Here is a 14,726-nt window from a genome sequence, read left to right as displayed (position 1 = left end):
AGTCAATATCGGACCCTGACACCAAAACACAGATACTGAACAAAGCAGCAATAAAATATAAGGAAAACCGTGAGAGACAGCTCAATGCCATCAGGCGTATAGGACGACTTGCCGAACAGAAAGAAGGGTCACAAGTCTGAGAGTCCAAGAGGAGGACCTGGAAACCAGAAAGAAGTGAGTGGCAGGGACGGTGCTTCTGGGTGGGACAGTATGGACTCTGCAGCCATGGGCCCCACATTCACCTCCCCTCCCCTCCCCATCGGAGGCACTCCCTCAGTTCAGAAGGGTACACCCACCTAGGGCCTGGCACACCTAGTCCACAGCACTTGGTTAAAAGATGGCCCAGGTGTGCCTTGGTTAAAAAGCACAAAGCTCAGACGATTGCCAGGATTCTGGGACGCATACTAGCTCTCTGGGTCTGGTTGGAGTGGTGTAGGTTACAAGCAAATGTAAAGCCTGCCACTGCTGTGGCCATTTTTGGCCATTTTGCCATCTGATGGAAACTAGCCTTAGGACACTACTGACAGAACACAGTGAAGAGAAACCAGATCCTCAAAGATGGCATGAATTGAAGATCAAACCAACCCTGAATTTTGACCAAGCTCTGGAACTACATGAGTCAATAAATCTCTAGTGGACAATGTAATTCAGTGAGTGCTGGCCTTTTGCTTGTTATCAAAAACATCCTAAGGAAGGAATAGTGTGACCAATAAAGGTAGTAAAAGACGTTCCCAGTTTAGTGGCAACAACTGGGGACTATACTAAAATAAGATCACTCAAAAAGCAAAACAATAGGTTGACCTGACATCTAAGCGCTACTCACTTAACGCCCTCCTTCCTCTCCATGTGCCCAAACTCATCCCCTTTCAGAAGGCTGCTGATTACCCATCTCCTTCATTTTCTGAGTTACTGCTACAGAACTGAATTTGTGCAGCACATGATTCAGCCCTTACACAGGTCCTCTCCTGCACTGATGGGTACCCAGGCTTCAATCACCTGTCTGGTCATTCGAGTTACCTTCCAGAATCTCTACAGTAGTAGCTATAATAGTTAACTAACCTTCACCAAACACAAGCCAGTCGCTTTCTGATATATTTTAGGAAAAGGTCTTTCTCAATCTTTTTCAAATTAGTTCACAATCATAACTTACTTTTAATGAAATTAGTACACACTTTTAAAATCCAAACAAAAAAAATTCAAGTTTTAAATTAGTACTAATTATTTTTCTTAGTATTATGTAGCAAAATATATCTTTCAGCCCTCAAAAGTAATCAATGAATTAAGGCTATTTTCATCTTTCAGTTTACAACGATGTGCATTAACTAGCTCTGGGAAATCAGGTAATTCAGATACAACTAAAAAAAATGGACTGAAAAATTGCCCAAACATCTCTTTTTAGCATAGATAAAATAACTTGTGAATACACTGCAGGACTTAAACTTAATACTGAAGGAAACTGTTTAATTAGCGAGGATATTCACAATGCAAGAAATGAGGGGGAAAATATTTTACTAAACACACAGCAGAATCCTATTTTATTAAAACACAGACATACTAAATGTGGCTACCTAGTTCCCACAAGTCACCCTGCACTTCATTTCATCTGCCACTGCCTGAGTCAGCCCTCAGCCCTTCTGCACTGGGTGTCTGAGAGCGCCCGCCTCCAGCCCAACCTCACGTGCTGCCTAGTGCTTTCTTAACACCGAGTCTGATGGCTGGGATCCCCAGGAACAGCCTCTCAAGGTTCCCATGACCTTCTGGAATAAAAAGTTGTAGGACAGTGTGCAAGAGCCCTCAGGACTTGCCACACATCTGTCTTGGACTCATCAGTCATGTTCTTCTCCCACCTCCCCAGACAGCAGAGCTCTCCACGCATGGCCCTGCTGCTGCACACGCTGGGCCACCTGTGTCCAGTGCCTTCACTCTGGCCCCTAATGGTCAAGCTTAGCTCTCCACAGAACTCAGTCCCAGAGTTTGATCTTGCAAACTATTTTCTGAACAAACCTGCTGAATTACTCACTCTAGGTTATAACAATTGATTAGCCTCTTTTTCCATACTTGACAGTGGACTTGCAGAAGACACAAAGTGTCTTCTCTTTCATTAATTTATTCATTAATAAATATTTACTGAACACTTAAGGTTGAGAGCCTAGTGAAGAATGAGTGAACAAAACAGACAAACTTACCCATATTAACTTACATTCTGGTGGGGGAGACAGAAAACTGTACAAATGAACTATGTGAGGTATAGGGCAGTGGTTAATGCTCTAGAGAAAACCAGACAAGATGGCAGAGGGTGAAAGAAGCTGCGGGGTGAAACAGGGCAGAGGCCCTGAAAAGTCACAATGACACAGAGTGCCCAGGGCCAGAGCAAGTCACATGGACAGAGGGGAGGAGAATGTTCACAGCAGAGTGGCTCAGACAGAGACAACTTGTTCACATTCACTTTTGTGCCCACAGTGCCTGGCAGTTAGTTGAGTTCAAAAAACCAAGGGGCGAAATGAATACATTGGTTGGAATACCTCAGGTGATAAAGGAGCGGGAAAAGAAAATAATTGAAGCAAGCCAACTGGAAAATTCTCTTCCCAGTGCCTCATCCCTGACCTACAGGGACTATGACCTAGAAACAATGGCTGCTCCATGGAATTGGAGGAATACTGGCAGGGGCCCCGACCAGGTGAGCAGAGGCTCATGGCCCAGCACTGGGCATGGGACAGCAACACTGAAGGCATCTATTTAGATCAGTAACTGAGCTCTGATCTCAGACTACATGTGTTCAGTCCAAGGATGACACAAAATAGCTTGTTTCATACCACAGGCCTCTGGACATGGCATATCTCCTCCGGCAGGACTCCTTCAAAGAGGGCTCAGGGCCGACTACAGACAAGGGATGTGTCTCCTTTCTCATAAAGTGAACCAACTAATTAGCAAAGCTTACTCAAATCTACACTTGTATCCCCTAAAGAAACCAATGGCGGGCCTCCCCTGGTGACGCAGGAGGTTGAGCGCAGCGCTTTGAAGCTGTCCACAGCCTCTGCAGCACTGGTTCAATTCCAGCTGGCCGGCAAGGGTCCCACATGGTGCGGCAGACCTCTCCTGTTGCGCCCACTGTTCCCCTCAGCAGTGTATTTCATCAGTCTGCCTGTTCTGTTCCCCACTCTGGCTCTGGTGAATTCTCTCACCTTCCCGCGAATCTGGCCTGTACCCCGGTTCTTGTATGAATAAATAAATAAATCTTTTCCAAAAAAAAAAAAAAACACAATGGCAATAAATAAATAAATAAATAAAAACTGTTCCCCACTCTGTCTCTGGTGAATCCTCTCACCCCCCACACCTCTGGCCTGTACCCAGCTCTTATATGCATAAATAAATAAATCTTTTAAAAAATTTTTTTTTTAAATAGCAACTTTACTTTCTGTCCACCTTAAAAAGAAAAGTAAACCTTTTGTTCAACATGTGCCCTGGCATGAGAGGCAAACTCTTCCCAAACAGGGGCTTAGTAACTTTGTGTCCAAGACTGGTCATTGCTAAGATATTGCTACAGTATCGCTGTGTGTGAAATTTCAGTTACAGATAGTTTCCAGTTTCTAGTCAAAACTACAGAGAATGTGGGCCTCCATGGTGGTGCAAGGGATTAAGGCGCAGCACTATGAAGCTATCTGCAGCCACTGCAGCACCAGTTCAATACCCAGCCACAGAGGTGACACACCTGGTGCAGCAGACCTCTCGTGTCTCACCCGTTGCTCCCCTCAGCAGTGTATTTCAGTCAACCCACATGTTCTGCTCCCCACTGTCTCTGATGAAGCTTCAACCCCCCCCACACACCTCTGGCCTACACCCCCAGCTCTTGTATATATGCATAAATAAATCTTGGGAAAAGAAAAAAAGAAATTGGTCTTGGGAACCCAAAATGCAAACTCAAAAGCAAAATAGTAAACAACTAAAAACTGGGTAGAGGATAAAACAGACATTTTTCCAAAGACATACGTGTGGTCAACAGGTACATGAAAAGGTGCTCAACATTACTAATTACTGAGAAAAAAAATGTATCAAAACCACAAATCACTACAAATTTGTGAGAATGGCATTTATCAAAAAGACAGGAACACATGCCAGTGAGGATGTGGAGAAAGGAAACTTTGTGCATTGTTGGTGGTAATGTAAATTGGTGCAGTCACAATGGAAAAAGAATATAAAGGTTCCTCAAAAATAGAACTACCATATGACCCAGCAAATCCACTGCTATTTCTTCAAAGAAAACAAAAATACTGACTTGAAGAGTTATCTGCACCTGCATTTTCATTAAAGCATCATTTACAATAGCCAAGATATGAAAACACCACATGTCCATTGATGGATGAATGGATAAAATGTGGTATATACACATGCGTGTGTGTGTGTGTGTGTGTGTACATAACCACAGCAGAATACTATTCCACCATAAAAATGGACATTCTATCCCTTGTGACAACATGGAAGAACTTGGGGGGCATTATGATTAGTCAAAGAAACATACCACATAATTTCATTATACATAAAAGAGAGCTCACAGATGCAGAGCACAGATTGGTGGTTGGCAGAAATAGGGAAAAGACGTGTGAAATGAGTGAAGGTGGCCAAGAGTAGAAACTTCCAACTGTAATACAAGTCATGGGGATGTAATTTACACCATAGGATCATCATTACTAATACTGTGTGGCATATTTAAAAGTTGCTAAGAGTAAGTCTTTAAAGTTCTCATCACAAGAAAAATAAGCGTAACTACATATGATGACAGAGGTTAACCAAATTTACCATAGTGACCATTTCACAGTATCTACAGATATCAAATTATTACACTGTATACCTGGAACTAATGTTTTGTCAATTATACCTCAATTAAAAAGGAATTCATTAAGGGCCTCCCCGGTGGCGCAGCGGTTGAGCGCTGGGTTGCGAAGCTGCCCACAGCCTCTGCGGCGCCGGTTCGATCCCCGGCTGCTCCCCGGCCACCGGGGGAGGGTCCCACATGGCGCGCAGACCTCTCCTGCAGCCCGCTGCTCCCCTCAGCAGTGTACTTCGGTCCTTCTGCCTGCTCTGCTCCCTGCTCTGGCTCTGGTGAATTCTCTCATCCTCCCTCGCTTCTGACTGTACCCAGTGCATGTATAAACAAAAAACAAACAAACAAACAAATAAATAAAACATGCCTCTATTAAAAAAAAAAATCTTCAAAAAAAAAAAAAAAGGAATTCATTAATTAGCTAATGAACTTCAACCTAAACTGTAATCTCATTCTGAAGACTTAGTGAGGTGGATCTTCAAAGTGGCAAACAGTTCAACTTTCTGATACTGGCTTTTTCCACAATTCATCCACTGAGCCCCAAAATTATGTAACATCACTTCTTAAGAGTCCTACTAACCTATGTTTTGTTAGAGCTATTGTCCACACCTAATATCTGGAGAGGCTTTAATGAATAATGAATAATGTCCCTGAATGACTTCCCTAACAACTCTAATCAGTTATCATTGAGGACATTTCAAGAGTTCTTTACCAGCATTAATATACCCATGATGTCCCCAAATATGCCCCAAATTGTCCAAAATACGATTCGGTTAATCCGAATCATGGGACCAAGTGCTTACTTAGCAGGGTAAATTTAAAAAAAAAAAGCCATAAACAAAATCATATGCAGGTTCCAATACGAGCCAAGTCAGGCCCAGAAAACTTGGAAATACAGATTTGGCAGGGCTGGTCACAGGGATCCCAACTCAGTAGTGTGGATACCAGGTGATCATGACCAAGAATTCCAAGTTAAGAAATGCCCTTCTACAACATCATCCCAAATGTCTAACCTTTACTACAAAAACACTAAAGGGTTGGGCCTCCCTGGTAGCGCCCAAGGGGTTAAGTGTCAGCACTGTGAAGCTACTGGCAGCCACAGTAGCATAAGTTTGATCCCTGGCCAGGGAGCTGACCCACATGGCGCAGCAGACCTCTCCTGCATCGTCTGCTGCTCCCCTCAGCAGTGTATTTCAGTCAGTCTGCCTGTTCTGTTCCCCACTCTGTCTCTGAGGAATCTTCTCACCCCCCCCCATACCTCTAGCCTGCACCCCAGGTCTTTCTCATATGCATAAATAAAATAAATCTTTAAAAAAAAAAAAAAACACTGATGAGCATTTCAAAATATTAAAGAAGTCATCTCAGAGTCATGGGATATTACAGGTGATGTGTTTTTCCTAACTAATTTCTAGAAGCATAATCAAGGAAGAAATGTTTGTTTTGAAAGGTGCCCCCCCCCACCCAATAAAGGCAGTAATGAATAATGGCCCTGATTGAAATCCCTAACAACTCTAATCAGTTATCACTGAGGACATTTCAAGAGTTCTTTATCAGCATTAATATACCCATGATGTCCCCAAGGGATGCCCTACATCCCCCCCACCACAAAGTTTTGGGGTTTGCGGTGCCGAGGTAAGCAGAGTCCTTTCCCATATGTAGAGAAGAGCCTCAAAAATGAAACTTGACAACCCACAAAGGCCCCAATCAGCACCCTGTATACAATCATCTCAACCAGCACTACAGACAGAACAGAGCGGTGCCATCCACTCCCTAAGCCCTGCCATTTCCCACAGCCATTCACAGCGACAAATGCAGCTTCTCAGCCCACAGTCACCTTTCTGGAGGGGCATCTTCCCAGCTTCCCTGACAGTCCCACACCCCTTTTTTCAATCCGTGTTTTATACCTCAGTATATCTTGGATTGTGCCACCTCTCCTTCCCTCCCCAACCCTAGTCAAAAGTCCAAGGTCATTTCCACCTGGTCTCCTGATCTACTGGCCTTGGTGACCCAACAGAGTCAACTCTGCCTTGGGTGCTCAGCGTATGAGCCCAAACTGCAGTCTGCTGAGATGCAATGGTCAAATGCTATAGCACCCCCTTCCACTCTTCTCAGGAAGTGTGAGCTCAGAACAGATTTTCCCCAAGTTCTCTTACATGTTCCAAACTCCCTCAAGTCATAGGGCCACCTTCTCAATACTGTGCAGCTCAATGAGGCGCCACTTCCAGGGGAATGCTTCCTTGACTTCCCCAGACGAAACTTACAGACTGTCCCCTTCCTTGAGGACATGAGTGTGTCTGGAAAGGCACACACATTACTGCACCTGACTGTCTGGTCAGTAAGTGCTGCAGTAAAGAGGGACAGTGCCTGGTTCAGTGCCCGGTACACAGCAGGCACTCATTAATGATGGACTGCGTGACCATAGTTCACTTGACTAGGTCATTCCCACTTCATGACATTAGGAGAACCTTTAAACAAGACTCACCAATCAGCCTGTATCTCTCACTACTCTGCCACTTCTAAAGCACAGAACTTGCCATACTCCAGAGGTGCAGCTACCAAAACTTGTCTGAACAATCACAGAAGATATGAAGCCCTTCTGAATGGAAGTGTCCAAGAGCCAACAAGTGAATGCTAAACTAAATAGCAGGCTACCCTTGGAAGACTTAGTTATACAACGGGTTAGTCAGAGGTGGCTGAATATGGCTGTCTGGGGACAGGGACTGAGGTGGGCGCTGGGAGTGGTTTTCTTCTTTGCTATTGCAGCTCTTTGATAAAAACAAAGGGGAAAGAGAAAACTAAAAACAAAGGGGAAAGAGAAAACCTGATTTTGGTGAAGACACGGAAAAAAATCAGGTTAATTATCCAATTTCCCAATATTTGCTTGGGCTTCCGACCTACCAATCTCGCCAACTAAAGGAAGTTCTGATCACTCTGCACAGTGACCTCTGTGCTCTGCACGGTGATCTCTGCAGAGATGACCAATGGCAAAGAATTCAACTCTAAATCAGAGCTCTCTCCACAATATAAGAACCAGACACCATGGTAGCTAGAATTAAGACTTAAGTCTCTTCAAAATACTACTTTTTAAAAAAAAAAAGACTGTTTGGGAAATATTTTATCGCTCAGAAATGTCTACAGCATATCCAGCCCTCAGTGTGCTGCATCCCAGTGAGTCATTTTAACTTCAGAAAATCTGCAACGTCACTGGCAAAATTGGGTAAAAATAGGAAAACTTTGCATACTAGCAAATACACCTTCAATTCTTTTAAAAAGATTTGCTCCAAAAAGTTCAGCTCAGTGTCTAGCTGGTTAGAATGGTACAATGGAAACAACAACAAAAAAAGACTATTGAACAGTAAAAGGCAAAGAAAACATACACTGCCCTAGGAATTAAAGAAGGGAGAGGAAGAGAATGACTTTTCATTTTATTTAAATACCAGTATTGTTTGTATCTTTTAGAAAGTGTCTTTACTTTGTATTTAAAAACAAAATCATAAAGGACTTTTATCAAAATGCACCCTACACACAAAGCTTAGCAATAGTTATCACTTGTTAAGTAACATATCACTATATTTAATATTTAAATCCTTGCTTCATTTGTCCAGTCCATAAACTTTCACTGAGGAAATACTGTGGGAAAGTAGAAATGTGAAGTACTATGTTTTTATCAGTCTCTTCTAGAAAAGCAAAGTAGGGGCCTCCCTGGTGGCGCAAGGGGTTAAGCTGTTATCAGCCACTGCAGCAGAGTTCCATCCCCAAGAGGCTAGGGAGCTACCCACATGGCGCAGCAGACCTCTCCTGTCTCGCCCGTTACCCCCTCAGCAGTGTATTTCAATCAGTCTGCCTGTTCTGTTCCCCGCTGTCTCTGGTGAATCCTCTTAGACCCCACACCTCTGGCCTGTACCCCAGTTCTTATATGCATAAATGAATAAATCTTTAAATATATTTTAAAAAAAAGTTGAAAAGTAAAGGATCTACAACGTGACTTCAAGTCACTACGTCTCTGGGTATCACTTCACTCATCTGTAAAATGGTGAGAATCACAAACAATACAGAGCTGCTAGAAGGATCAAACAAGCCAGAGCACTTTATACATTGTACAAGTCTTCAAATGATAACAGAATGCTTAGTGTTTTACAATAAACATGTTCTTCCTTGTCAATTATCAGATCTACCCAGAAAGCCCACATCAGGTCTCCAAAAAAAAATAGACACAGTCTTGGCAGCCAGCTAAGGGACTTTATTACTTAAAATATCAAGAGAAACATTTTACAACACTGGGCAAAAATCTCCAACAACTCTAGAATTAAACTTCATTTTCAATTCTCTTCTGTTTCCTCCAAAGCGTCAACATGTCCTATCAAAAGGAAAAAGAGTGATACTTTCAGAAAGAATAGGGAGAGTACAAATTTTAGTGATACAAGATGAAAGCCTCCCAAGAGAGACATTGCTTCATTCCTTGAGTTATAAACTGTCTAAAGCAGGAGCAACACCAAGAAACACTAGAAAGCCTCCTGACATTAATAGAATACCAAATAAATTCACAAGCTAATTGCTCCTGACTAAATTTAAATGAATATAATAAGATTTTAAATGCACTGCTTATATTCAGGGCAAAGGACACATCATGATTATGGGAGAACAACTGAGCAATGCAGACTGCAATTCTTTAGAACCAAAGGCACAGCCAAATTTTCTATCATCATATGTGACTTGCTCTTGGGCAGTCCTTGTTCGCACAGTCCATGGCTCACAAAATTTATTACACAGGAATTCAACTTTATTCACTATATCTCAAAACACAAAAAAATTGAATTTTTGACAGGCCCTCACAATACTGTCTTCTACTTTTGTGGCTAGCAAGATAAGAAAAAGTTCCAAAAAGCTGTCCTTCCCATGCCAGCTCAGCCAACAGCTCTCATCTAAGGACTACAGCCGGGGAAGTGAAGGGATGGGGGGGGGGTCCGCGGGGGTGGGGGGGCGGCCCGCAAGGGGAGGCGCTATTCAGAAGAATCCTCTCCTCCTCTCCTTCCACCACAGCCACAACAGGTCTGTAACATGAGCCCCCTCTATTTTGTGCAGTTTTCACATTATGTTTTTCTACACTCAAGTTTCTCACAGCAGGGCATACCTGATACACGTCTAGTATTTAATTAACACTTAAACATACATGTTTTTCACAGTAGTTCCAACAAGAACATAAATTTGAAGCTGTCATAGTGAATCTTTTGATACTTTTGAGATTGCCTTGCCAAAAGTAAAAGGACGTACTTGTCTGCATCCAATAAACATAGATAAAAAGGAGCATTCCTTTATGAAACAAGGACAAATGAGGAAACCAAAATCCACCATAATCAGAAATGAGGGACAGAAGAGAGGGAAGCCAGAAAGCTAGAAGTAAGAATCAGATCCTGAAACAAGACTGGGCCCAGGCTTTCTATCAGGAGGCACACTCATTTCTAATGTACATGTTGGGAGACTCGAATCTGAGTGTGGGCTGAGGAGAGAGGCCATAATACTAGAAAAATAAATTGAGAATTGCTCTGAAAAAGGTTAACCAAGAAAAGCCTGAGAATCCTCAGAATGGCCATTATTAGTGTGTAAACTCTCCTGCACATACTCAGCTAACAATTCAAGTCAGAAAGAGGCCTTCCTAAAGATCTTTAATTCTCCACGCAGTCCCTTTCTCTCAGTCCAAACTACACTGAGACCTCCACCCCTCTCCTTCCTTGTTCCCAGGGGAGGCAACTGGAGCATCCATGCCCTCCCTTCAAGAAACAGGCAGAATGAAGCTACTGGTCAACAGTTTCTGGTTTCTCAAGTCTTCTTCTGACAAGGGGGTGAGGACTGAGCAGTTTTCTAATTGTCAAAAAACAGCCAGCTCATGGAAAGCCTACATTTTGAAGACTCCACCTCCAGGTTTATGATAAATTCCACAATTTTTGATCCTTGAAACAAATACTATGAACAGACCCCATGGGCTTTCTTTTACCTGCACTAGCTCTCAATTCAGCCTGGACTGACAAAAATGGTCCCAGAAAGCCCTTTCAGGAGATCACTTCAATAACCAGAAAACTGCAACCCAAGCACATGTAAGTCTTTGGAAAGGAGCAGCTACACTGCTGAAGAAGCACTAAAGTGACAAATGACAGTAATCCAATGGCCCAAGGCCAGTGAATTCCACTTCAAAAGATTTATCTGTTTTGTGCCACAGTGATTCTTGCATGTGTGGCAGTAAATAGAAATGCAACAGCTTAATTACAAATTTAGAAGCCAGCTCTTTACTGCTGTTTTTCATACTGCTGTTTTTCATAGTATACTATCAGGAAGTTAACACCTTTAACGGTTAACCACTCAACAGTTAACCACCTTTAATGTGCCACTTGAAAAATCAGGTCCATTAATAAAGTACTTACCTGGCTGAAATTCATTAAAAAAAAGAAAGAAAGAAAACATTTCCTTGATAGAACTAGGGATCATCAAGTAGGGATGATACAACTTTTTGCTACTATTTGTATATTTATAGTCTGAACACAGCACTCAGGAAATGGTCCACTAGGCTTGGCATTAAATAGTCATTAAGCTTTGTAATCCTTCTCTCAAGTTTTCCTATGTGATCCACACTTCAGATGATGTCAGTTCCACATAAAAGAGCAATGGAATATAAGCCCGTCCTGTCTTTTGCTCCAGAGGGAATTTTAGAAAGAGGCGGCGGGACCACTTCTTAATCACTAATTTCAGCACACAGTGGCCCAACTAGAAGAGCTCAAGAGCATGAGGGTGGGGTCCTGGATGATCTGTGGGTGGGTATGCAGAAATGCAGAAACCCTAAGGCAACCACTCACTCCAAAGGCTTAACAGCTATCTAATCTTGGACATATTCAGTAATTTGCTATACAAAGGAAAACTGTTATCACCCAATATTCTATCAGTATTTCAAACAATTTTCTTTACTTCAGCTGCTCACTATGTGAATAAAAACCTATCTCTTTCAAGAATTATTAATTCAGCTGTCAGTTATAAACAGATATTCACCAATACACTAACACACTCTGCCATATGCCCTAAGTGGAGCCAAGAAATTCCATGGTGTAAGATGTTGGCCCCAGTATTCCAAGTAATGAAAAGGGGGGAGGGGAGGAAGGGAGAGGAAATTGACCTTTGCCTGCTACAGAGGACCAGGGTAGCAGCACTCAAAGGACAACCACATTCAGTGAGAAGGATGAAGGCGTGGGATGTCACTATAAATCACACGAACTTCTGGTTTAAGGCAGAACTGGTCAGTTCAAATTCATTAGCCAAAATCATTTAATAGGTTCCCTCATGACAAATAAGCATTCATAAATTAGAGATGTACTTACACTTCAATTGTTGAAGTTCATCATCTGTACTTGCTGACAAGAAATGCTGAAAGCTACTGGCATTAAAAGGTTTGAGTTTTGCTCCAATCCAAGGAACAGTTCAATCATTACTTTCTAATAACATGGAAACAAGATCTAATCTACACTAATTTTTAAAATTGTAACCTTAGTGGTCCAATTTTAAACAGGAGCCTTACAGTTAATTTGTGAATGTCATTCCTAATAGCAAGTAACATGCATATGGTGTTGCTGAGCACAGGGAAAGTACTCAAACAGTATTTGCTGAATTAATGAATGGCCATTGAGGCTGTAGGACAGCCTTAGGATATTAAACAGCTAAATAAAACAAATTTATTAAAATGCCCAGACTGACTCAAGCACAATCCAATAATTAAATCCTGTCACATACGAATTCATTACTTATTTTCATTATTATTCTTTTAAAAAGAATTATAAGATATCAAATGACTCCTTTACTACCTTCTTCATACTAGAACTCAAAAACATTTAAATCACAATTTAAAACAAACTTTTAAGTCGAATATTAAAGTATTAAACCCAAAGTGTTGCTAAAAATTATGTTCAGCTAACTTCTGCCACTCCATTTTTCTAAAGCTGTGTACTGGCAATACTGTATAAAACATGAATACTAGAACAATGAATGCAATCTCAATTATTTTCAGGTATTATGACCACTTTTATAAATTTCACATTGTGATTGGTACTTATAACCATGAAATTGAATGATGCCTAAACATGCTCTCTTCATTTCAAAATCACTATATTACATATCAGTTCACTATGAATCTTGTACGTGCTAATACTAATTTTAATAAGCTATTGTTAAACATTAATGTTTTAGGTTGAGAAAAAGGCAAATATCAAATTTAAGGGAAAAAAAAGTCTATGAATCACACATTTGTAAAAATTAGCTACACCAAGCAAAAAACTACTAAAAAAAAACTTTTGTGTGAAGACTTATACTCGATACTTACAAAAGTGATGTAAAAGTGAACAAAAAAGTAAGAGGGACCATCCTAATGCAAAGTGAAGAATGAATAACTTAACAAAACTGCAGCTTCTTGTAAAATCTAACTTTAAAAAAAAAAACATAGGTTTTCGCGCATGAAATGCCACACTTCCACGATTAAAACTGACTTCGTTTCCAAAAGGGCAACAAAACCAACTGCTTATAAAGAGTTAGGATTTACTGGCCACCAGCTTTCCGAATAGCTACTGTTTCATTTTCCCTCATTTAATACAAAAACACACTGAGATGGTAAAAAAGCGATAATTTCTAGGGATTGAATGTCAACCTATCAGCGGTCTAAAGCCAGCCTGACAAATAACACCACATGCCGGCTTTTATCCAGAGTAAATGCTAATTTGGGCGAGTTGGGGTGGGAGAGGGAAATAAGAACTCAACCCTAAACGTGCATTCCCTAAAAGCCAAAGGTGCATGTTCACTCTTTACACTACGGAGGAAGAGCAGACGCGGCCCCTGAGCTTTACAGCCCATGTCTGGAGAAGGGGCGTCCGTTCTCCCGGGCTGGCAGAATTCGTGCAAAAGATGTCACTCCCTTGCAAGAAAAAAAAGTACGGTCCCTGCTACTCATTGCGAGTTTTCTTTGCAACAGTAACCTCAGGCTGCTCCTGAGTTGACTGGAGACCAGGTAGCAGAACACCCCGTGATCTATGAAGCTGAGGAAGCCACCTTTGGGGAGCAAAGGGGAAACATGGCACCCCCAGTTTTTGCGGCTCGTTGCGGGCAGAGGGGGCGACCGACCTGAGAGCTGCCCGGGTGGGGGGGGGAGCTCGGCGGCTCCGGGGGGCTCCCGCGCGCCGCCCCCACCCCGCCGCCCCGAGGGGCTGCTGGCCGTCGGGCCCAATTTCCACGCCCCGGGCGCCCGGTCCGCCCGGGGAGTTAACCCCTTCGCGCCCCCAGCCCTCCCCAGTCCGGGCGCGGGCGGCGCGGGCGCGGCAGCGGCGGGAGGCTCGGGGCCTAGTCCCGGGCAGCGTGTCCCGGCGCCCTCCCCCACTCCCACACGCTCGCTCCGGGCAGGGAGCGCCCGCCCGCCCGGCCGCGTCGGCGCCCGCGGGCCCACCCCCCAGAGCCCCTTCCCGCCGAGGGCGCGGGCCAGCGGCTACCTGCGGCTTGCGGAGGGCCATGGCGGCCCGTTTCAATGAGCCTCGGCGCGCCTCCGACTCCTCACGCTGCTTCCCCCGCCGCCGCCATCTTCTCGCCCGCACAGGCACACTCACATCGGCCGCCGCGCCTGCGCACTGGCCGCGCTCCGAGGGGCGCGGGGAGGCCGGGCGCGCCAGGCGCGCGCGCTGCGCATGCGCGGCCGACAGGTGGGCGTGCGCGGCGGGAGCCGGCTGGGTGGACTCTGAGCCCGCGCGCCGCGGCCGGGTGCCGGCTGCTGAGCGCCGGTCCCGCCGCCTGCCGGAGTCCGGCCGCAGTGCCGGGAGGGGAAAGCGCCGGGGGAAGGAGTTGAGAACGCCCGAGCACCCAGCGACCCGGGCCGCTTACCTGCTGAGAGGCC

The 14,726-nt window shown here is 43.8% G+C and overlaps 1 protein-coding gene across 1 annotated transcript in view; it reads right to left on the bottom strand.

The window, feature by feature from the left end:
- The window catches only part of USP10 (ubiquitin specific peptidase 10), a 67,969-nt gene extending 53,522 nt beyond the window's left edge, over positions 1-14,447 (bottom strand). The window contains exon 1 of the mRNA XM_037516276.2: positions 14,329-14,447. Within this exon, the coding sequence (XP_037372173.1) occupies positions 14,329-14,349 (21 nt within the window). The 5' untranslated portion in view covers positions 14,350-14,447. The remainder of the gene's footprint in view (positions 1-14,328) is intronic.
- Positions 14,448-14,726: the final 279 nt, after the last annotated feature.

The sequence above is a fragment of the Talpa occidentalis genome, unplaced genomic scaffold (genome assembly GCF_014898055.3).
Source record: "Talpa occidentalis isolate TD23 unplaced genomic scaffold, MPIMG_talOcc4v2.1 talOcc4.17, whole genome shotgun sequence".
NCBI classification, from domain to species: Eukaryota; Metazoa; Chordata; class Mammalia; order Eulipotyphla; family Talpidae; genus Talpa; species Talpa occidentalis.
Note: the sequence above shows the minus strand (reverse complement) of the source record. Positions and strands in the feature narration are given on the sequence as shown.